The 27,248-nt window shown below is 35.3% G+C and overlaps 2 protein-coding genes and 2 pseudogenes across 9 annotated transcripts in view; all 4 read right to left on the reverse strand.

The window, feature by feature from the left end:
* The window catches only part of LOC118042134 (putative disease resistance protein RGA4), a 94,164-nt gene that overhangs the window by 34,898 nt on the left and 32,018 nt on the right, over positions 1 to 27,248 (reverse strand). The gene's annotated exons all lie outside the window — the stretch shown is intronic.
* Positions 1 to 27,248, reverse strand: part of LOC118042133 (probable cyclic nucleotide-gated ion channel 14) — a 93,670-nt pseudogene that overhangs the window by 29,014 nt on the left and 37,408 nt on the right.
* LOC118042122 (disease resistance protein RGA2-like) lies at positions 3,493 to 6,015 on the reverse strand (annotated as a pseudogene).
* On the reverse strand, positions 20,735 to 25,567 carry LOC118042121 (putative disease resistance RPP13-like protein 1). The gene is made up of 3 exons (XM_035049687.2): positions 23,809 to 25,567; positions 21,094 to 22,097; positions 20,735 to 20,866 (listed from the first exon to the last, which is right to left on the reverse strand). Exon 1 carries the CDS (start codon positions 25,534 to 25,536, stop codon positions 23,830 to 23,832), a length of 1,707 nt encoding a protein of 568 aa, XP_034905578.2. The 5' UTR covers positions 25,537 to 25,567; the 3' UTR covers positions 20,735 to 20,866; positions 21,094 to 22,097; positions 23,809 to 23,829.

Raw genomic sequence — 27,248 nt, forward strand, 5'->3', positions numbered from 1 at the left:
ATTGTCACACCTCACATGTCTCTCCCTAATGTTTATCTTATTCCACAACTCAAATTGAATCTTGCGTCTGTTGGTCAAATATGTGATTCTGGTGATTATTTAGTCATGTTTTCTGGTTCCTTTTGTTGTATACAGGATCTGCAGTCTTAGAAGCTGATTGGGACAGGCCGTAGGGAGAATGGACTATATATTTTGGATGAGTTAAAAGTGCCAGTTGCTGCCGCTGCCGCTGCTACTACTACAGTTGATTTGTCTTCCTTTCGTTTGAGTATTTCATCTTCTAGTTTTTATTTATGGCATTCCCGTCTAGGTCATGTTTCGTCTTCTCGTTTGAGATTTTTGGCATCCACAGGAGCTTTAGGAAATTTGAAAACTTGTGACATTTCGGATTGTAGTGGATGTAAATTGGCAAAATTTTCTGCCTTACCTTTTAATCGAAGTATTTTTGTTTCTTCTTCACCATTTGATTTGATTCATTCTGATGTATGGGGACCTTCTCCTGTTGCCACAAAAGGAGGATCTCGATATTATGTCTCTTTTATTGATGATCATACTCGTTATTGTTGGGTTTATTTAATGAAACATCGTTCTGAATTCTTTGAGATATATGCAACTTTTCGAGCTCTTATCAAAACTCAATATTCTACTGTGATCAAATGCTTTAGATGTGATTTAGGTGGGGAATACACTTCTAATAAATTTTGCCAATTGCTTGCCCTAGATGGAACCATCCACCAAACTTCATGTACAGATACTCCTGAGCAAAATGGTGTTGCTGAAAGAAAACATAGGCACATTGTCGAAACTGCCCGTTCTCTCTTGTTGTCTACTTTTGTTCCTAGTGAGTTTTGGGGAGAAGCTGTTCTTACTGCTGTAAGCTTGATTAATACAATTCCATCTTCTCATAGTTCGGGTCTATCTCCTTTTGAAAAGTTATATGGGTATGTCCCTGATTATTCCTCATTTAGAGTCTTTGGTTGTACTTGTTTCGTTCTTCGTCCTCATATAGAACGAAGTAAGCTATCCTCTCGATCCGCTATTTGTGTCTTTTTGGGCTATGGTGAAGGTAAAAAGGGTTATCGTTGTTTTGATCCAATAACTCATAAACTTTATGTGTCTCGTCATGTTGTCTTCCTTGAGCATATACCTTTCTTTTCTATTCCATCCACTACTCATAACCTGACTAAATCTGATCTTATTAGTATAGATCCATTTTCTGAGGATTCTGGTAATGATAGCTCTCCCCATGTTCGATCAATTTGTACTCATAACTCTGCAGGTACTGGTACTTTACTCTCTGGCACACCTGAAGCTCCATTCTCATCTACAACCCCTCAAGCTTCATCTGAGATTGTGGATCCACCTCCACGTCAGTCCACCCATATTCGTAAGTCCACAAAACTACTAGATTTTGCTTATTCTTGTTATTCTTCATCATTTACTTCCTTTTTAGCCTCTATTCATTGTCTTGTTGAGCCCTCTTCCTATAAAGAGGCAATTCTTGATTCGCTTTGGCAGCAAGCTATGGATGAGGAACTTTCTGCATTGCATAAGACAGATACTTGGGATCTGGTTCCTCTACCTCCTGGTAAGAGTGTTGTTGGTTGTCGTTGGGTGTATAAGATCAAGACTAATTCTGATGGGTCTATTGAGCGATATAAAGCTAGGTTGGTTGCCAAATGATACTCTCAACAGTATGGTATGGACTATGAGGAGACATTTGCTCCGGTTGCAAAAATGACTACTATTCGTACTCTTATTGCCGTAGCTTCGATTCGTCAATGGCATATTTCTTAACTTGATGTTAAAAATGCCTTCTTAAATGGAGATCTTCAAGAAGAAGTTTATATGGCACCCCCTCCTGGTATTTCACATGACTCTGGATATGTTTGTAAGCTTAAGAAAGCATTATATGGTCTCAAACAAGCACCCCGTGCTTGGTTTGAGAAATTCTCTATTGTGATCTCGTCACTTGGCTTTGTTTCTAGCAGTCATGATTCTGCTCTTTTTATTAAGTGCACTGATGCAGGTCGTATCATTCTGTCTTTATATGTTGATGACATGATTATTACTGGTGATGACATTGATGGTATTTCAGTTTTGAAGACAGAGTTGGCTAGACGATTTGAGATGAAGGATTTGGGTTATCTTCGATATTTCCTGGGTATTGAGGTAGCATACTCACCTAGAGGTTACCTTCTTTCTCAGTCGAAATATGTTGCAGATATTCTTGAGCGGGCTAGACTTACTGATAACAAGACTGTGGATACTCCTATTGAGGTTAACGCAAGGTACTCTTCTTCTGACGGTTTACCTTTGATAGATCCTACTTTATACCGCACTATTGTTGGGAGTTTGGTATATCTCACCATTACTCGTCCAGATATTGCATATGCTGTTCATGTTGTTAGTCAGTTTGTTGCTTCTCCTACTACTGTTCATTGGGCAGCTGTTCTTCGTATTTTGCGATATCTTCGGGGTACAGTTTTTCAAAGTCTTTTACTTTCATCCACCTCTTCCTTGGAGTTGCGTGCATACTCTGATGCTGATCATGGTAGTGATCCCACAGATCGCAAGTCTGTTACCGGGTTTTGTATCTTTTTAGGTGATTCTCTTATTTCTTGGAAGAGCAAGAAACAATCTATTGTTTCTCAATCATCCACCGAAGCAGAATATCGTGCCATGGCATCTACTACCAAAGAGATTATTTGGTTACGTTGGTTACTTGCTGATATGGGAGTTTCCTTTTCCCATCCTACTCCTATGTATTGTGACAACCAGAGTTCTATTCAGATTGCTCACAACTCGGTTTTTCATGAGCGGACTAAGCACATTGAAATCGATTGTCATCTTACTCGTCATCATCTCAAGCATGGAACCATTACTTTGCCTTTTGTTCCTTCTTCATTGCAGATTGCAGATTTCTTTACCAAGGCGCATTCCATATCTCGTTTTCGTTTTCTAGTTGGCAAACTCTTGATGCTTGTAGCTGCCGCATCGTGAGTTTGAGGGGAGATGTTAAATAATATTTATGTTATCTTATTTATTAAGGGTAGAATAGTACTTTTAGTTTAACCTATATATACTTTATTTGTAATTAGGTTAAGACTATGCATTCATAATATACAGTTTATTCAGAATTTTAGCCTCCTTTTTGTGTTTGATCTCAATTAGTTTAACACTCCATATATTTAAAACTTATAAATTGAATATGATCAAACTTTAACATCGAGGCACTGATATCAGCTTTGAAGGCAGATTTTTGACGAAGAGAGAAGCACCATCATAAATCATCAAATTTCCCCTCGACTTTATCATAATGCTCATTCGCCCTCTTAAAACTACAGCACCATTTCTTCACTACCAGTATAAGAAATAAAATAATAAAAATGTCATGTTTTACATTTCTCACTTGATTTGTTTGATTTTCCTACACTTTCTGGGCGACCAATCACGTAGCTAGAGGGATAAATTAAGCCTTCGCTTGTTTAGTTAGCAGAATATTAAATCTATGTACTCCAAATCATCCAAATACGAAATACTTGATTCTTTAAGAGAAGGGATTCCATCCAAGGGAGGGATATGCTCAAGTCTTCTACAGCGTTGTACACAACTCCTTACAAGATTTGAGAGATTTGAAACCCAACTTGGAACCTCATACCTCTACAGCCTTTAACTATCAACTCTTGAAGATTCGAGTTTAGCCGGAGGCTTTGCAACATTTTATCATACAAATCAATATCTAAATCACTATCTAGGTTTGGATCCCACTGTACGGTCAACGACTGAAGATATTCTTTATCGATCAATTTAGCTCCTTGAAATTCTGATATACAAGAACCCTCATATCCCTTGACTATTATTTCTAGGCTACCTCTGAATTCATTTCACATTCTCAACTCATCCAATCCACCTATCATCTTAGATTTAGGACTCCTATTTCTTGCAACCACAAAACATGACAATGTCTGTAGACTAGTTAATTTTCCAACCCACGAGGCATATACTCTAACTTTTTACATAAATCATCATCAAGAGTTCAACCAACATCAAGATGCCTCAGATTGATCAGCTTATCAATACCTCTTGGTAGCTCTTTAAGGTTACTACAAGCATTGAGCTTGAGCACTTGTAAATTTACCAGATTGGTGACAGAATCAGGAAGCGCCTCCATCTCATTATTCGAAAGATCAAGATATTTAAGGTGCTTGAGCTTTTCAATGAGAGGTGACACTTCCATCATTCCAAAATCACTCAAAACAAACACACGTAAACGCCTAAAGTCTCGACAAATTGAAACCCATGCCCCCTCATCCCATTCGCCAATTTGCAACATAAGCGTTCTTAGGCATTTTGCAAAAGGCAAAGGAATTGGCATTTGTTGTGACAGATCCAATTCCATGTCAAATGACACGTGCCGAGTCATATTTTACTGATTTGTTTTCCTCCACGCTCCACTTTGATGCTCTGAAAACTAGCGACTTTGGTTGCACGATCAAGCATAAAATCATACATTTTGCAACTTTCTATGTTCCCGAATCTATCCTTCTCCACTTCATGGAAGAAGGACCTCCATAGTAAACTCTCAAAGCACTTGAGACCAACAATCTCAATGCACCTACGACCTGAATTTGAAGAGCTAACAAACCCTTGTGCAATCCAAAGTCGAATCAAATATTTTACATCTATCTTATGGCCTTTGGGAAATATGCTACAGTAAGCAAAACAATGCTTCAAAAATGATGGGAGAGCACCATAGCTTAACTTCAGGGTGTGAATGATGTTATCATCTTGGACTCTATTTGGAAGTTCTTGTTGGATAAAGGGCAGCCACTGGGCTGTATCTTTCAAAGACATTAACCTCGCTATTGCCTTTATGACCAAAGGAACTCCACAACACCTCTTTCCAATCTCTTCTCTAATTCTCTCATCTACATGACCCAAATCTTGCCCTTGAGGAAATGCCTTTCTTCTAAACAGATCCCATCCCATGACTCATCTACTTACATACCTTCTAAAACATGTGGTTCTATTGTGCTTGTGAATTTTGCAATTAAATGAGAACGTGTAGTTACCACTATATTGCTTCCTACTGCATCACGTGGTAACAACTCCTTCAAACTATCCCATTTTTCACCATCATCCTTACCATCCTCACCATCCCACACATCATCCAATACAAGAAGATACTTCTTTTTCTCTATTTTCCCTTCAAGCTCTTTTTTCAGACTCTCTAACTGATCATCAGAATCTCTACCTACAGCCCCTTTGATAATCTTTCTAACATCTAAGCTGCCTGAGACACTTAACCAGATTTTCACACCAAAGTGCGCCTGAACTTGCTCATCATTGTAAACATGTTGAGCTAGTGTGGTCTTCCCCAACCCTCCTATTCCAACTACAGAGATGACAGAAACATTATGTTCATAGTTGGAATTCATCAGAAAAGTTTTAACCACCACTTTGTCACCTTCTCTCCCAACTATCACTTCAGGTTCAGAGGAGGTTGTTTGCTCACTGACAGTAGTCAATGAAGCTCCCTCCTCTTGAAGAGCCACAAAATTGAATCTTTTACTGTCTGTTTCAATGTCATCTAGTCTCTCTCTAAGTGCTTTAACTCTATGACCCATCCGTAAACCATACACAAATTGGTTTGATCTTGAGAGAAAAAGGCGTACCTCCCTCGATACTCTTTTCCCAGGCATCAACTTTTTCTGCACAACTTGTGTTGAGAAATCATCCAGCAAATCCTCTGCATCATATACAGCTTCTTGAGCCAGTCTTCGATTTGATGGTTCTGTGTTTGTGCCTGCTCCTCAGCGTCTTGAATCACAGCCTTAATCCTGGTAACTGTGTCATTGAGCTTCCGCAATTGATCTTTGAGCCCCCACCATAGTGCAACCTCCTGAGCAATTAGGGAACCTAATGTCTTTATTATTTCCTCCGCAATATTGAAGAGCACACCTTCAGCCATTTTTTCTTTGGAGGTTCAAAAAGGAGTGGGTAGAAGACAAACTCAAAGGAGAAAAAGAAAGAATATGTAGTTGGTTTGAAATGGTGATCGTTTAGTATGCTAAAAGTTAAGAATAAATCTTATTATTAGTGGTTTTAAGATTAAAATTCCAAAAGTTAAGAATAAAGCAAGCATTTTTAATATCAAGTCAATCTTAATACCTCATGCGTTAGTATATATTCGGGGTTTTATTAAATTATATTCGAAAACCTAAATTTTTTTTTTTTGGTAGGATTAAGGCAATACCAATATTTTTAGTTTTTTACAGTAATAATTGGTTATTATTTTCAATCAGAAACCATGAAGACAACAAAGCGGGAGATAATATATTTTCAAGTAATTTTTATTTTTTATTTTAAAAGTATAGAAATTTATTTTAAATTATTTTAAAATATATTTAATTTTTATTTTTATCCTGTCAATCAAATTTATTTTACAGAATATTTTCTTAAAAATAATTAATTAAAAATATATTAAAATAATATTTTTATTAATTAAAAAAATCAATGTTAAAATAAAAGTATTTATACAAACGGATCATAAAACTAGAAGGACAAAGCATACTCTATAAGAGTGTGTTTGCACCCCTTTTTTAAAAATTTAAATTTTTTATTTAAAATAAAAAATATATATTTTTATATCATTTTAATATATTGCTATAAAAAATAATTTTTTAAAATAAAAAAAATATTTTAATATATTTTTAAATAAAAAATATTTTAAACCATAAAAACTACTACAATCTTAAACCAACCTTAAAGCTAGATAAATAAATAGGCACACGGCACAGGGTCTAATGCAGATCCCTGCCTCTCTACTTTCTTTTATATTGTGGATGGGTGGGACTGGAAGTAGGAAACGGCACAGGGTCAGGATGTTGACATATATAGTTTACTGAAAGATATTCACATACAAAAAAAACCAAAAGAATTGTCAGAATTATATTTGGCCAGGTATTCCTTTCCAAAAGATCCAAGTTGAGAAACACCAGATCCGTCATCAGACAGGACGAGTATTGGTTTCACGGTGGAGGGCATGTGGGATCAGTAGGATCGAATAAGAGCCTGGATATCAAGGATCAAGGCTAAATGGGAACGAAACGGAGAAACATCACTAAAAACACATTGATTTTCCATCATTTCCATAGACTTGCCTCCATGAAGCGAAGTAGCTGCTGGCAAACATTTTTGAAGCTCTAGAAATGGGGATTCTGCAGACACAACTGTTTCACAGATGAAAGAAAACGAGTTTTGCATTTCTAGAATCTTACGCCTAATAATGAAATATCACAGGCTAGGTTTCACATTTTGTATTTCTGTTGCTTTCTCAGCAGTCAGAAGAGAGAACAAATCCTGAATTCCTAACACTATCAGGATACATTTGCTTTCTGAAGTCAGTTGCTTTCTGTACAGAGCATCTTAAATTTCGAATTATAGGACTATAAATTGTCTTTCTACACAAAATCTTTACATTATGAAAACTAATTCATCTGTTAAGGAATTAATGAAAGACTCAGGCACCAAGGAAATCTCAATTATTTAAACAATGATGGACGCACACGAATCCAAGTTAATTGGACTGCACTCAACTACGTTAGTAGTTCCTCGGTTTGCTTGTAAGAAATCAATCACACCAAATTAAATCTGAAGAATTAGTTAAAGAAAATCAAAGAACATAAGGAGAATTAGTTAAAACTAAAATGAAAATAGCAGCACAATGTTCTCATTTCCAAACATAAGGTGAAGAAACAGAAATTATTAAGCACTTGCAGAAAACACAGCCGAAAAGGTGAGAAACATAAACACGGTTGGTGAAATCCATGAGATTGATGTTGCTTGTCTTATCGATTCACTCACAGCAAATGAGGAACAAGTTATGAATAGCAGCTTTCCATTAACATTCTCAGAGATCATATCAGAATGTATCAGTACAAAAGTACAGATCCTTGTAGGTACTAACTGCATTCGTCATTTGATGAGTGAGTCGCGGAACCAAATCAGAGCCTAGGAACATTCCTGCAGATTTAAACGTCACCAGGTGGCTTTATAGTGAAAACCATCTCTTGCAATGTATATCAGACAGTCGTCATCAAGTGATCTAATTGATTCCCTGCCAGAGACAAAATAAGAGATAAATAATGGAATTACTTGATTCCTGCAGAGAGAGGGTAGTGGGGTGAGAGATTACTTGATATTGTCCATAGATCTAAATGAAACAACTTATACTTGTTTTACTATCAATATGCAGAACTGTCTTATTCTGTAGATCGGCCTTTTCGATCATCTACAGTGGGACCAACATCAAAAACCTTTTCAGCTTTATCAAAGATCAGGCCGATGGCAATAACCTATGCCAGCAACTTGTAAAAACTCCTCCTTAGAAATAAAAAAAAGGGCTAAACAGTTACTTCGTATATTTCGACAGTAAGAAAAAGGAGCAGTAAATTTGAAACCCTGAGGCTACTAATGTTAGGATACTGGCATGCAAACCCGACAAGACAAAAAGCAAAAGATAGGATAAATGAGAAATGAGACACAAGAATTTACGTGGTTCACTCAATTAGACTACGTCCACGGGCAAGTATAGAAGAATTTTACTAGTAATATGGGAATTACAACTTCTCTCAGATAATAGGAGAACAACTAAAATCTCTCTATTACTAGGAGAAAACACCACTTACTCTCTCACAAATACCTCACAACTTAGTGGGATTACACTCCTTTCACTCTACTCTTCTTCTCTCTTACTTAGTGTACATATAATGCTTGGATGCATTGCCTATTTATAGGCAAGCATCCATGCAAGAGATAAGGGGCAAAACAAGTGGGCAAGTGGCCAACTATCTTCACATTCTCCCACTTGAAGACTTTGATGATTTAATCAAGTCTTCACACTTGATCATTTGTGATTCTTCTATCCTTTCAATACTTGTCATCTTCATGCTGCTTACGTTTCTGCTAGGCCATAAGAGGATCTACACCATATATACTTATCAATGTTGACTGGTTTGGTCAAAGCATCTACTGGGTTTTCCTTTGTGTGAACCTTTTGAAAATCCACACTTCCATCTTCCACCACTTCGTGAACAAAGTGATATTGAACATCTATATGTTTTGTTCTTGAATGAAACGCTGGATTCCTTGCAATATGCAAGGCACTCTGACTATCACAATACAAAAGAATCTTCTCTTGTTTGTGCCCGAGCTCCTCCATAAGTTTCTTCATCCATATTGCTTATTTACAAGCTTGTGTAGCTACCATATACTTAGCTTCTGTTGTGGATAACGCTACAACAGTCTGAAGTTTAGAGACCCAGCTCACAACTCCTCCTGCAATTATGAACACATAGCATGTAGTGGATTTTCTTTTCTTAAGGTCACCAGCAAAATATGAGTCAACATAACCTCTGACAGTGAATTCTGATCCTCCATAACATAATGCGGCATCTGAGGTACCCTTGATGTATCTCAAGATCCTCTTGATAGTATTCCAATGCTCTCTACCAGGATTTGCCATATATCGACTAGCTGCTCCCACTGCTTGTGCAATGTCTGGTCTTATACATATCATGGCAAACATTAAACTTCCCATTGTTGATGCATACGGTACTCGAGACATCTTCATCCTCTCTGCTTCATTGCTAGGAGACATACTTGAGGATAATTTGTAGTTAATAGGAAGTGGGGTGGAAATTGGCTTACAATCTTGCATGTTGAAGTGTCGCAAGATTTTCTTTAAATAACTCTTCTGAGAAAGCCAAATCTTCCTCTTACTTCTGTCTTGGTGAATTTGCATCCCTAGAATCTTATTTGTTGGTCCCAAGTCCTTCATATCAAACTCTCTAGCCAACTGTGCCTTCAATTCTTGGACTCGATCTTTGTTGGGGCCTATTACCAACATGTCATCCACATACAACAACAGAATGATGAAAACATCATTTTCTTCAAACCTCTTGTAATACGTACAATGGTTTGAACTAAGTCTGTTGTACCCAAGGCTAATTATGAAGGAATCAAATCTCTTGTACCAACACCTCGGCGCCTGTTTGAGACCGTATAGAGATTTGTTCAACCTACAAACCAAGTTCTCCTTGCCTGTTTCAGCAAAACCCTCTGGTTGAAGCATATAAATTTCTTTTTCAAGTTCTTCATGAAGAAATGCAGTTTTCACATCTAACTGCTCTAAGTGAAGATCAAATATAGCACATATTGCCAAGACTACTCTAATTGTAGTAAGTCGTACCACCGGAGAAAATATATCATTGAAGTCTATTCCTTCTTTCTAAGCATATCCTTTCACCACCAATCTTGCACGATATCGCTCCACTTGATCATTGCCATCACGCTTTATCTTGTAAACCTATTTGTTGCCTATGGCCTTTCTTCCTTGTGGTAGCGGAACAAGATCCCAAGTGTTATTCTTGTGCAGAGCTTCAATCTCCTCTTGCATTGCTGTCATCCACATAGATACATCTGTGCTTTTGATATCCTCATGGAAAGTTGATGGCTCTCCATCCTCTGTTAGAAGACAATATGCAATGTTGCTCTCAGTAACATATTATGAGTGCCAAGCCGGTGGTCTTCTTTCACGAGTCGACCGCTGAACTTCTGGAGTTTCAGACTCTATTTGTTCTTGCTCTTCATGCTCTGGTGCAGCTTCAAAAGAAGTATGATTCTGAGTATTTTCCATCTGGACTGTTGTAGTCTCCTTTAAAATGCTATTATGTTCTTCCATTTGCATTTTATCTTCTGCAAATATGACATCTCTGCTGATGACTACCTTGTGGGCAGTGGGATCCCATAAGCGATACCCCTTCACTCCATCAGCATATCCCAAGAATATACATTTTCTGGATTTTGAATCCAGCTTGCTGACTTCTTGAGTATTGTACATCACGTACACAGGACTTCCAGATATATGTAATCGAGAATAATCAGCTGGCTTTCTAGTCCATATCTCCATCGGTGTCTTCAACTCAATTGCAGTTGACGGAGATCGATTTATCACATAACAGGCGGTATTGACTGCTTCTGCCCAGAATGACTGTCCTAGACCTGCAGCCTTCAACATTGCTCTTGTTCTTTCTAATAGAGTTATGTTCATCCGCTCTGCCACTCCATTTTGTTGTGGAGTGTATGTCGTTGTGAACTGCCTTTTGATACCTTCATGTTGACAGAAGTTATCAAATTCATCATTGGTATATTCTCCTCCATTGTCAATCCCCAAACACTTGATCTTCTTTTCATATTCAAGTTCTATCCGCGCTTTGAATGTTTTAAAGACTGTGAGCACATCTGCCTTCCTTCTTATTGGATACACCCAACATCTCCTGGAGAAGTCATCTATAAATGATACAAAGTATCTTGCTCCTCCCAAGGATACAACCGGTGCTTGCCAAACATTAGAGTGAATCAGGTCTAAGATGCATTTGCTCTTAGTTGTTGATGTGCCAAACTTCAACCTATGTTGTTTGCTTGTAACACAATGCTCACAAAAGGGTAAAGTAACCTTTGTAAGCCCAGGGAGTAACTTCTGATCAGAGAGAACTTTCAAACCTTTCTCTGACATGTGGCCTAGTTTTTTATGCCACATCATCGTCTTCTCTTCTGCAGGACTGGCTGATGCAATTGATGCTTCTGCCCCATGATGTGTTTCTCCCATTAATACAAACATGTTTGCAACTGTCTTTCTTGCCTTTAAAACCACCAGCGCGCCTTTGACAATTTTCATGATTCCATTGTCTCTTCGGATCTTACAACCAAGACTATCAAATTATCCTACGGACAAAAGATTCTTCTTTAAGTCTTTCACATGTCGCACTCCTGAAATAGTACGAATTAAGCCATCATACATCTTCAATTTGATGGTGCCAATGCCATCAATCTCTAAAACATGATTATCACCCATGAACACTGTGCCTCCAGAAATGGGTTCATATGTATGGAACCAATCCCGATTAGGAGTCATATGCCATGTTGCTCCTGAATCCATTAGCCAGACCTTAGTGAGCTCTTCTCTATCTGTAGAGATTGTTGCTGCTTCACTATATAAAACCTCTCCATCTTCTGAGGTGCTTGCAACACATCCTTGAGGTTTTGATGACTGTGCAGTATTCTCTATACCCTTTTTAAACCAACAATCCTTTTTGAAGTGCTCTTTTCTGCCACAGTTGTAGCATTTCACATTCTTCTTACTTCTTGATTTGGACCTCCCCTGCCTTTGACTCCCACTGGAGCCACGTTCCGTTGATCTTTCTCTTGATACCAACAATGCCTCAGCTTGGTTTGAACTGTTTCTGTCTCCTTTGTTTTTGCTCCTATTTTCTTCTTTCAAGATAGCAGCTGCAACATCATCAAAGACTAATTAGTCTGAGAGGATATTATTGGTCAAGTTGATAATGAGCTGATCATACGAATCAGGAAGACTTTGAAGTAGAAGCTCTGCACGTTCATGTTCCTCTATTTGTTGACCCAACGTAGTGAGTTGTGAAAATAGAGTTCTTATTGTGTTGACGTGGTCAGTCACCGACGTGGTTTCTGTCATTCAAAGGGTATAAAGTCTCCGCTTTAAGAAAATCTTATTATGCAAAGACTTGGACTCATATAGCTTGGTTAGAGTCTCCCATATCTCCTTAGCTGTTTTCTTCTCCGCCACACTTGATAATACTTCATCGACTAATGCTAAATGTATATTAGCAATAGCATTGCCATCCATCTCATTCCATTTTGCATCATCAGTGATCTCCATGGGTCGATCCCCAATTGTTGCCAATCAATTGTCTTTCCTTAAGATTGCCTTGATTCTTATTTTTCACAGTGAGAAATTGCTCCCCTTGAACCTCTCAATCTCGTACTTTGCTTCCATTTTATTCACCGTGATCTATTCAGCTATCACCGTTTCACAGATCTGTAACGTATATAGAAATAGTATCGTGTGAAAAATACTTCACTAAGTAAGTTCCCAGGAAAGATTGGAGGGGTCACAAACGGTCCCGCTTAAAACCCAATCTCTTTAGACAGAACTTCCTAGACTGTATTTAATCACCGCACTGACTTTCTATATACGCCAACAGTAATGTAAGTGAACAATACCGTATGGATGAATAGTGTCGTATAGGTGAATAGTGTCGTAGACGTGAATAGTAACCGTATACACGAATAATTGTGTGTTAACAACACCAACCAAGAAGGCTCTGATACCACTGTTAGGATACTGGCATGCAAACCCGACAAGACAAAAGGCAAAAGATAGAATAAATGAGAAATGAGACACACAAGAATTTACGTGGTTCACCCAATTAGGCTACGTCCACGGGTAAGTATAGAAGGATTTTACTAGTAATGTGGGAATTACAACTTCTCTCAGATAATAGGAGAACAACTAAAATCTCTCTATTACTAGGAGAAAACACCTCACTTACTCTCTCACAAATACCTCACAATTTAGTGGGATTACACTCCTTTCACTCTACTCTTCTTCTCTCTTACTTAGTGTACATATAATGCTTGGATGCATTACCTATTTATAGGCAAGCATCCATGCAAGAGATAAGGGGCAAAGTAAGTGGCCAACTGTCTTCACAGCTAAGACAGAGACCTTTTCAATTGACTTTCTCAATTGCATTTGTTAAATTTCTAACTTTCTAGGAAATAAAACAAAGGGTCTAAAATAAGTAATTAAAAAAAAAAAAAACAGGGGAAATGGGAGCGATATGAAGCTTACTTTTGCAGGACTGGTATTCAGTGACATGCAGGGTTGACTGGGAGGCATGAATCCACTACAATAGACTGCCGAGGCAGAGCCGAACTGGATGCTGGATATTATTATGTTCGAAGACATTTTTGACAAAAAGACCATCATCATCTTACATACCACACCAGAGCATCAGATTTTCAATGTTGAAACAGTAATCAGATTTCAAGCTATGATAAAAGAAGATTCGTGAAACATTATAAGGCATCATTCATAAAGAGTCAAATAGGGACATCTATACACGCACGGTAGAAATCAGTAACAGAGCATACTAAACATTCAGTTTAAAAACTACAACAGGTACTAAGAAACGCAGAGAACATCTTTTGATATAAAACTTAGAGAGTTATGTTTTAAAGGAGTAACAAACAAATAAGACTACAGTACCATTTCTTCACCACCAATAAAAAAAAATAAAATAACAAAAATGTCATATTTTACATTTCTCACTTGATTTGTTTGACTTTCCTAGAGATCAATCACGTAGCTAGAGGGATAAATTATCTAAGAAAAGAGAAGCCTTTGCATGTTTAGCTAGTAGAATATTAAACTATTTCACTTGATGTTATTGAATTGTGATAATTTTATTTAAAGATATTATTTAAAAAAAGAGAGGCCCTTATCTGTCTTGTATGATAAAAAGATGTTTTAGCAGTAGCACTTACTTAGCCAGCTTTAAGAACAATATGCACCTGGAAATTGATAGATAGAGAGAGACAGTATGGAGTAGTACTAATAATAATAGTAATAATAAAAGAAATTAAATTCAGGAAGGAAGGAAGAGGTTAAATACCTTTCATGTATGTTCGGTGAAAATGCTCTAATACTCATTACAAAGGAAAGAGTATGGAATAATAATACAAAAAGAAAATAAAAGAAAATAAATGAAGGGAGAGGTTAAATACCTTTCATATATGTTCGTTGAAAATGCTCTAACATTCCTACTCGCTCTCCTTTCCCATCCTCCTGTTCTTCCGCTCACCTCTTCACTGCAGCCGTCGATTCTTAAGAATTGCAAAGAGGGAAGGTAGGGTATCATCCCTTGAGACTCAGATAGCTGTCCAAGAAAGGAGAGATTTTGCAGCCCCACTTCTGGAAGAGAATCCATATCATCAATGAAATAAATACCTAGTTCCTTCATTTTTCCCGTCTTATTTTTAAGGAAGAAAGACGTGGAAAACAGAGCATTCTCAACCCTTCTATTGTTGACTCATCTCTACTCTTCTTCCACCATCCCTTCAGTCTAGGAACTATTCCGAATTAGACAAAAGAGATTGAGAACCATGTAGAACTTGATATATTAAACGCAATCAAAGATACTACGGTGGCACTAAGAAAGGGCAAGGCAACCACAGACACCATGAGATTTCTAGGAGAAAGAAGCTGCGTGGTGTAAAGAGTTTAAATGTTCCACTCACATGCTTGAAGACTGTTGCGGACGGTCAAGGACCAATTGATCCCAATCCTCTAGCCCATCAACATCAAATTGCTTGGACATTGAAAAAAAGTTTATATTTGAAGCTGTCCCATACCAGGTTTGATGTGAATGTCTGACCATTGATCCGCACAGGAGTGTTCATTGATGATTCAACCATACGAAGCTGAGTTGAAGCTCCACCCTGCAACTTCAGTTGAAACAAATTCACACAACCAACCAACAGAAAACACAATATGCTCTAAAATCATTTCGAAAACTTAAGCTCTGATTTTTCGAGCACCATAGTAGTTTGAATCTGGACAAATAAAATGTGGGTTGTCGAAATTTTTTAACAAAAAATTTAGGGTGGACGACATGCCGCCTACCTCAATTACAAAAAAAGAAATTAAGGGCCTAAGCACGGGCCGTAATAAAAATGGGTCAAGTGAGTTGGCTGGGCCTAGCAACACCTGATCTTTGCTTCTTCTTTTTCTAATTTTTTTTTAATTATTTATTTTTTATTAATCAATCTATATTTTTTTTATTGATGAACTTTAGTTTTGATAATAAAAAAATTATTTTCAAATAATATTTGTAATATGTACAGCCTTACAAGGTGTTTTTTTTTTTCTCTTTTATTTTATCCAATCAATTTAATTTGTATCTATATTTATATCATTATTTGCTTGAATAAAAATATTATTTTAATTAACAAATTTAGCAAATATAATCAGGTAAAATATCTCGTCTTTTAAGATTAAATATCTTGATCTATACCTATCTCTTTATTTTTCAAGTTTTATTTTTTAGGTATTGTTAATGGTTTTTATTTATTTATTTGCATACATAGTTTCTCGATTTATTTGATTACATGTATGTATAAAAAAAATTATTTTAACTTAAGTTTTTTAAACTATAGAAATGTATTGAAAAAACTTACATATATAATTTTTTATAGAAAGTAAAAGTATCTAACATACAGCAAAGCACGGATTATTTTTATGGATGAAGCTGAGGATTTTGGATTATGTTTTTTACAAGTGTGTTACAAGGTGGTATAGCCGCCATCATCATAATTATTATCATGGTGACCTCTACAAACGTGTGGAGCCATTGCCTCTTGACAAACCATAGCTTCGTATAAATGTCGGCAACTCTTTGACATTTTTCTCTTTATAAAGTCACAAGAAAGTCTTGACATGTCGAGTTGATAATAAGGTTTGCTCTTTTTATATATTAATTACATGGATTTGAAACGTGAAATCAGTATTAAGATATGAGAGATATACCTTCAAAATCTTTTGGAGAAAAGTTTTAATCGTAATTAATATATAAATTGATTTGAAAATATCACTTTGTGATCTACACACACACACACACACATATATATATATATATATATATATATATATATATATATATATATATATATATATATATATATATATATATAATTCTTTTAGATACCAACCATGTTTAATTTTTGATGAGAGAACCAGATATATAAAAATAAGTTATCACTTCATTTGAGACAAAATACATGATGGTTCAATCATGACTAAATTTGTTATTTCAGCAGAATAACTTGCGGATATATTCACTAAATCATTGGGGGGGAAAACAGAGATTGTCACGACCCGATTCCCGGATCCATGACCGTCACATAGGTAAGGTTCCCCTCCAAGATTCCAAACATATGCGAACCCAAACTTACATACAAACATATCCTTTAAACAACTCAATCAGAGTTTAACGCAGCATTAACAACAAACTAACTTCATAATGTAATTTCATTGTCTTAATACAAGAGTTAATATAATTCATAGTTTTGGAGAACTAACTTGACATAAAAGGAATGTACAAATTACAACCAAAAAGCAGGTTCGGAAGGTTCAACAAAAGTAACCTGCTATCAAGCTATAAGCCTGAAAAGAATAATAATGAGAGGGTGAGTTCAACAACTCAGTGAGTAGATAATATTCAATATATACACACGAGGTAATAACAATGAGAATTATATACAATTATGGCTCTAGGTTCTTATATGAAGGTTTCTCAAATAGGCCATAACAAGAAGATCAAATGGTATAGCTCGTCAGAAAATCAAAATGCAATGAGCATGAGGCTCCGTACTGTAGGATGATCAGTCCACACAAGTTTGTGACTCCCCCGACCAACTAGGGTTCAGATACGATGTGCACAAAGACTAACACTACCCTGTTAGCATGGGTATTCTAACTGACATACCATAGGTTCATAATCATAATCAAACAAACATGTTCATATCTCAAAGCTCAACTCATGACATCAATCAAATGAGGAGCTATCAATTCAGAAGTCAATTTAAAATATATGTTTGTTCATATCAAGAATTCAAATTCAATAATTGATCATGCTTTATCATAACAAGGATAATAATTAACATATATATTATCAAGAAGCATAATTCAATTCATATTAACAAATAAAATTTTTATAATATTTCTCATGCATATGGAAAATTATTCACTCACCTGACTCAAAAGCAAACAGAAGCCAAAAGCAGACACCGAAGAAAATCATATTGGCGTCCTGCCGGTAGAATATCAGGATTATCTAAATACAAAAGAGACATATTCAATAACGACTCAAAAGAACATTTAACCTATTTAATACACTTAACTAAGTGTGTATTCCATAACCCTATATGATTTTGAACTAACTAGTCAATTTTCTTAAAAACCCAAAATTTAACAGTTTTCCCGAAATCTAATCCATAATAAAACAACTAATAAAATTGGTAATAATTCACTAAATAACCCTCAATTATTCATCAAAATAATCTGCAAAAGCTAATATTACATCTAGGGACTAATCTGGAATTTATTATATTTTTAGGGCCAAATTGTAATTTTCATCTAATGGAGGACCAAACTAAAATTTGTCATAAAACCATGAATATACTGAAATTCTGACCATAATTAATCCTCAATTCTGTCCAGAATATATCATTATGCTTCAGGGACCATTCTGGAATTTTACCAAATTTTTAGGGTTAAATTGTAATTTTTGTCAAATTGGAGGACCAAATTGAAAGTGTTAAATTCTCTTATCTATACAGTAATTCTGCCCATAATTCATATGTTATTCTGTTCAGAATCTCGGAATATGCTCCAGGGACCAATTTGTAATTTTCCAAAGTTTGGGGACTAAACTGTAATTTTTGCAAATTGAGGGACCAAATTGAATTTTCACCATCTTCAACCTCCAGTCCAGAATTTTAACAGAAACCTACTGTTCTCTCCTGATTTCTAACTCAAAATTCACCATTCAAACAAAACTATAACTCGAAATCATCACAATCTTCCATAATCAACTAAATAATCAATTAACCACAACAATCAACATCTAACATTCAATTTAATGCATCAATTAAACCTAAAACACAAACTTCATAACCCTAACATTTTCAAAACCGAAATTAAAGCTTAATTAACACATAATTATATATTTAACAACCTAAAATCTTACCTTTAAACTTATTTCCTCCCAATCTCTTCCTTTTTCCCTTATTTTCCCTTCTTTTCTCTTTTTCTTCTTCTTCCTCCCTTCTCTCTCACGGTTTGTTCTTTAAATTTTCAAATCCCTCTTTCTTTCTTTTTATCTATTAATATTTATCAATTATTTATCCAATTACTATTATACCCCTCATTTAATTTATTCCTACATCTAAGCCTTCAAGGGCTTTATAGCCTTTTCCTATCTCTTTAACTCAAAACATTACAGAGATTCTCCACCATGATTTGCAAGTTGAGAGTTCTTGACATTCACTCTCCAACTTGAGGGGGAGTGTTAAGAAATGATCAACAATATGTCACATTTATGTTATGTATTAGGAAACATATGCTGACAAAGACATCTATTCCTATTGTAACTCTTATTCCGAAAATAGCTTAGCACAATTATAGGAAAATATTTTTGTATATTGATGCTGCGATATATTCAATGAAATTTAATTGAGTTGGCAAATCTTTTCTTTCTCTGATTTTATAGTTTTTTTAGAGCTTCAATGTTATTTGAAAAATAGATATAAAATGAGGATAATCTATCCTGGTTTGATTTTAGTTTTTTTAATGTTTTTTTGGTATTTTGAGTTGATAAATTGGTCTCTAAGTGTTCCAATGATATTATTGAGATGTTTTTGGGTTGAATGACTTCAAAATTAGGTATTTTGAATAAAAAAAAAGTTTTGCCCATATTTTCCAACTATCATAATGGTGGTCAAAATCTAGACTTGCAGATGACACGTTGTTAGCCTTGGCATGTGACATGTCATGTGCATATTTTTTTTCCATGAAAAATAGGCGAACATTCTCCCTTTTAAAAATAAAGTCAATCCTGAACACACAGCCTGGGTTTGAATGCTCACTCACACGCTCAAGATTTTCCTTAATAGCCTAGGTGTGCTAGGCCAAAGACTGAAGTGCTTGGTCTCTTTTTTGGCCCTCTTATGTGTGTAAATATAAACTGGTAAATATCATATCTTACGAGATTAAATATCTTGATATATATATATATATATATATATATATATATATATATATATATATATATATATGTCTCTCGATTTCTCAAGTTTTAGTTTTAGATATTGTTAATGACTTTTTATTTATCTATTAATATGCATAGTTTTCGATTTATTTGATTACAAATATACATAAACCTTTTGTTTTGTACTTAAATTTTTTTAACTACATAAATGAATTGAAAAACATGCTTATATAATTTTGTTTTATATAAAATAAAAATATCTAACTTACGGTCACATAACTCTTTACCATTATTTTATATATTCAATCTTTATTTTTAATCAAATATATTTATATATTTTTTGTATTTATTCACTATTAAGGAACGAAGTATTGGATTTACAGCGAAGCACGAGTCACATAACTCATTATCTTATTAATCAAATATATTTATATATTTTTTGTATTTATTCTTTATTATCGGGAAAGCATTACGTTTGTTGGTGTGTCGTAATACAATGTAGAGTATTTTTAAATAAAAATATATAAGAATAATATTTTTTAAAGTAAATCAAATTAAAGTATTAAGACAAACGGAGCATAGAACTAGGAGGACAAAGCACCCTCTATAAACTAAGGATTCCAAAATCAGTTCTTGTAACAACAGGATGAGCAGTAAATAATCTCAGACTGTCAGACTGGTCAGAAGATTTAAAATGTTAAATCTCAGACCTCCATGAAAACAATGATAGTCTGTCCCTATTGTATAATCAGAAGATTTAAAATGTTAAAGAAATCATACAACAATGCATTAGCAGGGGAAATGAAGAGGACAGATAACTTACTCTGCTGTCTACATTTCCACTGTCAAAGTGCTCATGCACCCTCCTAAGGTTAAACACAAGTCGAAACTAGTTTCTACAACAAAGAAAAAACCCCAAATTTGATTTAGCATATCAACAAGTTTTAAGTTCATGATTTGATTTCTGGAGCACAAAACTTTCTCTGACTTAAACTCCATAAAGCAAGAGGAGAAGGTAAAACTGAAGGTCAAAATTAAAAGACTTGCACTGAATTTTTCTGTCAATACACAGAACCATTTTCTGCAACTGATCCAGCCTGTTCCATCGTCTACAATGAGAGCAGCATCAATAACCTTTTCAGCTTTACCATAACCTACATCAACAAGATGTCAAAACTTGTTAGAAAAATAAGCTAAACAATTACTGTGTTTATTTCAACTGAATCCGACAAGATCAATAAATTTCAGTTCCTATAATAGAAATATGAAATCAGAGTAATAAGACAGTTTTTTCAAGAAAGCTACAACAAATGGTCTAAAAGAGGTAGTAATGATTAACAGAAAAGGAGGGGATTTGAGATGGAGAGATGAGAGGCCTTACTTTTAGAAGAGGAGTGGTCTTTTGTGGTAACCTAAGTTGACTGAGAGGTATCAATCCATCACCACAGGCAGCGGAGGAGGTTCCGAACTGGATGCCGGAGGAGTTAGAGACAGAATTTTTTGAAAAAATATATGAGAGACGTGGGGAGAGGGCAACATTTACATGGAAACAGAGTGTTCAAAACTAAACAAGAGATTTTCCACTGAAATTAAATGGCCACCTTGCAAAAAAGCAGCTCCAAGAATCGAAGAGATAGGCTGTAGCTCCAAAAATCCTACTGCTCTCAACATATCAAAAGTCCAAACAAAGATGCTCTGAAGCAATATCAAACTCCTAATGGAACACGAACTGGATATTATCAAACTTTAGAAAACACAGTAGATTAAAATTTTGAATATGATCAAACTTTAACATCGAGGCACTGATAATAGCATTGAAGGCAGATTTTTGACGAAAAGACAAGCACCATCATAAATCATCAAATTTCCTCTCTTGACTATATCATAATATGCTCATTCGCCCTCTTAAAACTACAGCACCATTTCTTCACTACCAGTATAAGAAATAAAATAATAAAAATGTCATGTTTTACATATCTCACTTGATTTGTTTGATTTTCCCACACTTTCTGGGCGACCAATCACGTAGCTAGAGGGATAAATTAAGCCTTTGCTTGTTTAGTTAGCGGAATATTAAATTAATTCACGTGACGTTATGGAATTAAGATAAATTCATTTACGGATATTATATATTTAAAAAAGAGGAGCTTTTACCCACCAACAGGGAAATGCAACATGTGCGCATGATGCTTATCGGCCATCAACTCCAGACAACTTATTGATATTTCAAGATTTATCAAACGCTACGGATCAAGAGCAAGCTACTGAAAGTTACAGGTCTTGCAAAGAGCATCATATCTGGGATTTACGATAGCTTCCACCTCTGAACTCCATTGACATCTCTTGCAATGTATATCGGACATTCATCTCTAGCTTGATAATGGCCTGGAAAACACCATGAATGCAAAGTATCGATCAGAATATGGTATTACATGAAAACAATGTTAGTCTCTAGGTAGCTCCAATACCATCATTAATGTGCCTTCTGTTAGTTTTTGAGTTCGGTTTTTTTTTTTTTTTTTTTCCCGAAAGATTGTAGCATGGAAGCAAAATGGGTTTTTCCTCAAAACAAAATAATCATAATTCATAAGAGAAGAAATAAGAAATTTGAGGATGGATTAGGGCAGAGAGGTTGGGTAATTTGTTTTCCCAATTAATTGAAAAAAAGTTGCGAATATTCAAAGAAAAACAATAATAATTTGATCAGATGAGGGTTGTGGATGATAGAATAATTAGATAGAGAGAATATGATAAATTAAATTGAATTTAATTCAGGAAGGAAGGAAAAGGTTAAAAACCTTTGTATTCAAGAATAATATCCGTACGGTGAAAATGCTCTAACCGTCAAATATAAAAAGATAGATTTGTGGACAATAAAATAAATAGAAAGAGACAGAAAGAGAAAGGATATGGAGTAATAATAAAAGAAATTAAATTAAGAAAGGAAGGAAGGTAGAGGTTAAAAAACTTTGTATTTAAGAATAAAGATGAAAATGCTCGGTTAAATAATATTCGTACGGTTACATGCTGCACGGTGAAAATACGCTAACCATCAAATTTGAAAACATGAGATTTGTGGGTAACTCAATTAAAAAAATAAAAAAATTATAAATAATTGAAATATGAAATTAAGTAAAGGTTTTTTAAAAAAAACTCATGAATCATTTAGTTTTTTGTTTGTTAATTTTAATATAAATAATATGATAATTCTTAAATTATTAATTAATAATAAATATACAAAATTAAATATTTATAGAAAATTAAAAATATTAATGATTTCACTATACATATCATTTTCCATCTCAGTGCTTATATGTTTTATTTTGCTCGGTAACTTTATTGAATGGTGAAAAAAGTAGAAAAGAAAAAGAAAGTGATTCATCAAACTTTTTTTTTAATCAAAAAAATTATCGATTTAACCACGAGGCAAGCATTATAGGTTGAAATAATTCACCTTCTTTTATCCTTTTAATTGTTTTCTAATTTAATCAGTAATTTTTTTAATTCATCTTTTAATAGTTTATAGTTTATTTTTATTTATTTTATATATAATTATTATGATATAAAAAAATCCAACATTAAAATGATTTTTAATTTAGTCAAAATATATTTACCTATATAAATATAGTTTAATTTTTAAAAAAAATTAAAAATAAATGTTTATTAATAATAAATGAACTAGGCTTCACGAATTATTTCATCATTTATGGAACCTAGATCATGAACTTTTCAATTGCGTTTATTCTTTGTAAAACAAAAAATTACTTTTTATTTAATAATATAATAACAAAAATCAACATTTGTTTTTGTAAAATTACATTTGAGTACACATGACATGTATTTGTTTAAAAATATATTTGGAACAATTTAATGCTTTTCCAAATTTGATTCAGCATATTAAAAATTATCTTAAAATATCAAAAAAGACTAATTTAATAATATTACAATTTAAAGCGCTTTACGAAATACAGCCTCACTAGTCGCAACTGCATCAAGGCCATTCATCCTCTTGAATAAGATTATCTTGCTGAAATTTATCACGGAGCTTAGAGCCATTTCAGCAAGAAAATCCAAGGCAATAATGTGTTAATCTCACCTGATTGACTGTGACGAAACTCTAATCATCCCATTCAACACAGTATCTCCATCCTTCACCCTTTACATAGCGACCCTCCATTTGAATGTAATTCCAATCAATTAGAATATCTAGAATGTGTTTAATGTTAGGCCACTCCTCCTCGCTCTCCTTTCCCCATCCTCTTGCTCTTCCGCTCAGCTCTTCACTGCAGTCACTGATTACTAATAGTTGCAAAGAGGGAAGGTAGGGTATCCTCCCTTGAGATTCAGATTCAGATAGCGACTTCAATTCTCTGCAATTACCAACTTCTATTTTCTGAAGAGAAGGCATCCCTTGATCAGGCAGTGGCAGAGACTTCAATATTTCGCATCCAAATATCACTAGCTGTTGAAGAGAAGAGAGATTTTGCAGCCCTACTTCCGGAAGAGATTCCAGGTCATCAATTGACGTCATATGTAGACTCTTCAATTTGGAGAGAGGTGAAGAGACTGGTGATGTCATCTTCATTGTCTGCTGTAATGGCATTGAACTAGTCCTCTCTAAAAAAAGACCTTCATCGAGAGTTGGAAACAACGGCATTGAAGTCAGATTTGGACACCGTTCAATGTGCAAGGAAGAAAGACGAGGAAAAGAGAGCATTATCGACCTATCATCATTCATCTCATCTCTACTCCATCTCTTCAGTCTAAGACATTTCCTCATCACAAGTCTCTTTAAGGATGGGAAAAACATCGGCACTCCTTTTCCTCCAACACCCTCACTATCTATGTAATCCAAACCATCCAAATGCACAATCGTTAATTCTTGAAGAGAAGGGATTCCATCTAACGGAGGGATATGCTTAAGGCTTCTACAGTTTTCTAGAACAATAATTACAAGATTTGAGAGATGTGAAACCCAACTAGGAAACCTCATACCTACATAGACTTCAACTCTCAACTCTTGAAGACTTGAGTTTGGCAACATTTTATCATACAAATCAATATCTGAATCACCAAACAGGTCTGAGTCCAACCGTACGGTCATCGACGGAAGATATTTTTTATCTACCAATCTAGCTCCAAATTCTAATATAGCTCCTCCAAATTCAAATATCCAAGAATTCCTCCTATATCTGCTGACTATTATTTCTAGCCTCCCTCTCAATTCATTTAACCTACTCAACTCATCCAATCCACCTATCATCTCAGATTTAGAACTACTTTTTTTTGCAACCACAAAACATGACAACGTCTGTAGACTAGTTAATTTCCCAATCCCACGAGGCATATACTCTAAATCCATACATAAATCACCATCAAGAGTGCAACCAATATCAAGATGCCTCAGATTGATCAGCTTACTAATATCCCTAGGTAGTTCCTTAAGTTTCCTACAACCATTGAGCTTTAGCACTTGCAAATTTACCAGACTGGTGACAGAATTAGAAAGCGCCTCCATGTCATTATTTGAAAGATCAAGATATTTCAGATGCTTGAGCTTTTCAATGAGAGGTGACACTTCCTTCATTCCCAGATGACTCAAAACAAGCACACGTAAACGCCTAAACTCTCGACAAATATACTCCCATAACCCCTCATCCCATTTTCCACCTTGCAATAATACAAGTGTTCTTAGACGTTTTGCACTAGACAAAGACAAATCTAATTCCGTGTCATTTTGCCGAGTCAATTCACTAATCCAATTTCCTAGACGCTCCACTTTGGTCCTATGAAAACCAGCAACATGGGTTGCAAGATCATGCATAAAATCATGCTGTAGAAACACAAATTTTCCACCAATCAAATTTCACCATGTGTTATTTTATTCTTTAAAATAAAGGATAAAATAAAATTGAAATAAATGACATGGAAAACAAATGAGCCTTCAAATATTTCTTGACCAATGAAAAGTTGACACTTGAGATGAGATATTCAAGATATCTTGTCATAAAGTCAAGATTCCATCAATAAAGACCAACCAATAAAAATTATGCCACGTGGCATTGGAAAAGGACCTGAGAGCCCCTACAGATCTCTATAAATAGAGGGCCTCAACCTAAAAGGGAGGGGATTTCCAGAGGAGATACAAATTTTCTTCAAGACTCTCTCTCTCTCTCTCTCTCTCTTCAAGCAAGGAAGCTCTCTCTCAAAGAGTTCTCAAGCCTCCTTCATCTACGCTTGAAGTTTAACAAGAACGAAGCTCTGTTGGATCAAGCCAAAACGCCCCATAAGAGTTCTTCAACAACACTTTGAAGACAAATCAAGGTACTCTTCAAAGCATCAAATCACAACATCTCGCTTCGCAATACACGCCCAAATTCGTGTTCTTGCAAAGCACAAATCTTGGCTTGATTACTCAAATAAATCAAGTCACCATACATCAAATCCAAGGGAAGAATCAGAGGATTGCCATATTCTTTTGATAGAATATATTACATAGAGATTGTACCCATTCATATATTTAATAAAATTATATATTTGTACACGTGTGCTTATTTAATTTCAGGTACACAAAAATTGTGTCTACAAATTTCTGGCGACTCCACTGGGGACATCTCTACCTTTCATCTCTTCCCTTCAAGAAAGAATTTTCAACAAAACTCTCAATGGCAACTACGAGGAACATGATCACCATTGTCGCTTCGAAGAGCAACAAGGCCATTGATTCAGGTCCCCAACACACTATTGAAGATCCTTCAACCCCGCCATTGAAAACAAAATCCATCGTCGAGTTGTATGCACGAACTAGGCCGATTCTCAAGTTGATATCAACTTCGAATGCAAGAGGGGCACAAGATGTCGCCTCAAAGATGAAGCCACAAGCAACTCCACTACAAAAGTCAAGTGAGAGCGCTGCGAAATTGTCTTCAGCACTCAAGGCGACTTTGACAATTCACCTATGGAAACTTCTCCGTGTCGATCACCAAGTAAGGCTTCGGGTTCTAGCACCATGTCAGTGATGATGACCGAGACAACATCTTTAGAAGATCAAGTGGCTAACTTGACAAAACTCGTCGAGGGGCTTTCGACTTCACTCAAGGCAAAAGACCACGAGATAGCAAAGTTGATGAACAAACTTGAGAGCTTGAACGAAAGAGGCCAAAACCTCAACTACCAAGGCTTTTCAAGTAGATCAACTAGATGTCATCGAGGAGTCTGCAATCGGAGCTGTGAAGAATATACGTGGTATTACTGATGGCATCTTCACCAAAAATCAACTGAAAGAACTCATCAAGGAAGCCATCACAGACCAGGTGGAAAGCTCAATTCAACCCTCATATTCATATGCGAAGCCGTACACCCAAAGAATCGACCTGTTAAAGATGCCTCTAAGTTACCAACCACCAAAGTTTCAACAGTTCGATGGCAAGGGAAATCCTCGACAACATATAGCTCACTTTGTGGAGACTTGCAACAATGCCGGGACTAATGGTGATCTCATGGTAAAACAGTTTGTTCGTTCCTTGAAAGGTAATG

The sequence above is a fragment of the Populus alba genome, chromosome 6, assembly GCF_005239225.2.
Source record: "Populus alba chromosome 6, ASM523922v2, whole genome shotgun sequence".
Lineage (NCBI taxonomy): Eukaryota > Viridiplantae > Streptophyta > Magnoliopsida > Malpighiales > Salicaceae > Populus > Populus alba.

Excerpts from the sequence above, each read along its gene's own strand:
- LOC118042121 (XM_035049687.2), bottom strand. The coding sequence starts at position 25,536 with ATGCATGATCTTGCAACCCATGTTGCTGGTTTTCATAGGACCAAAGTG.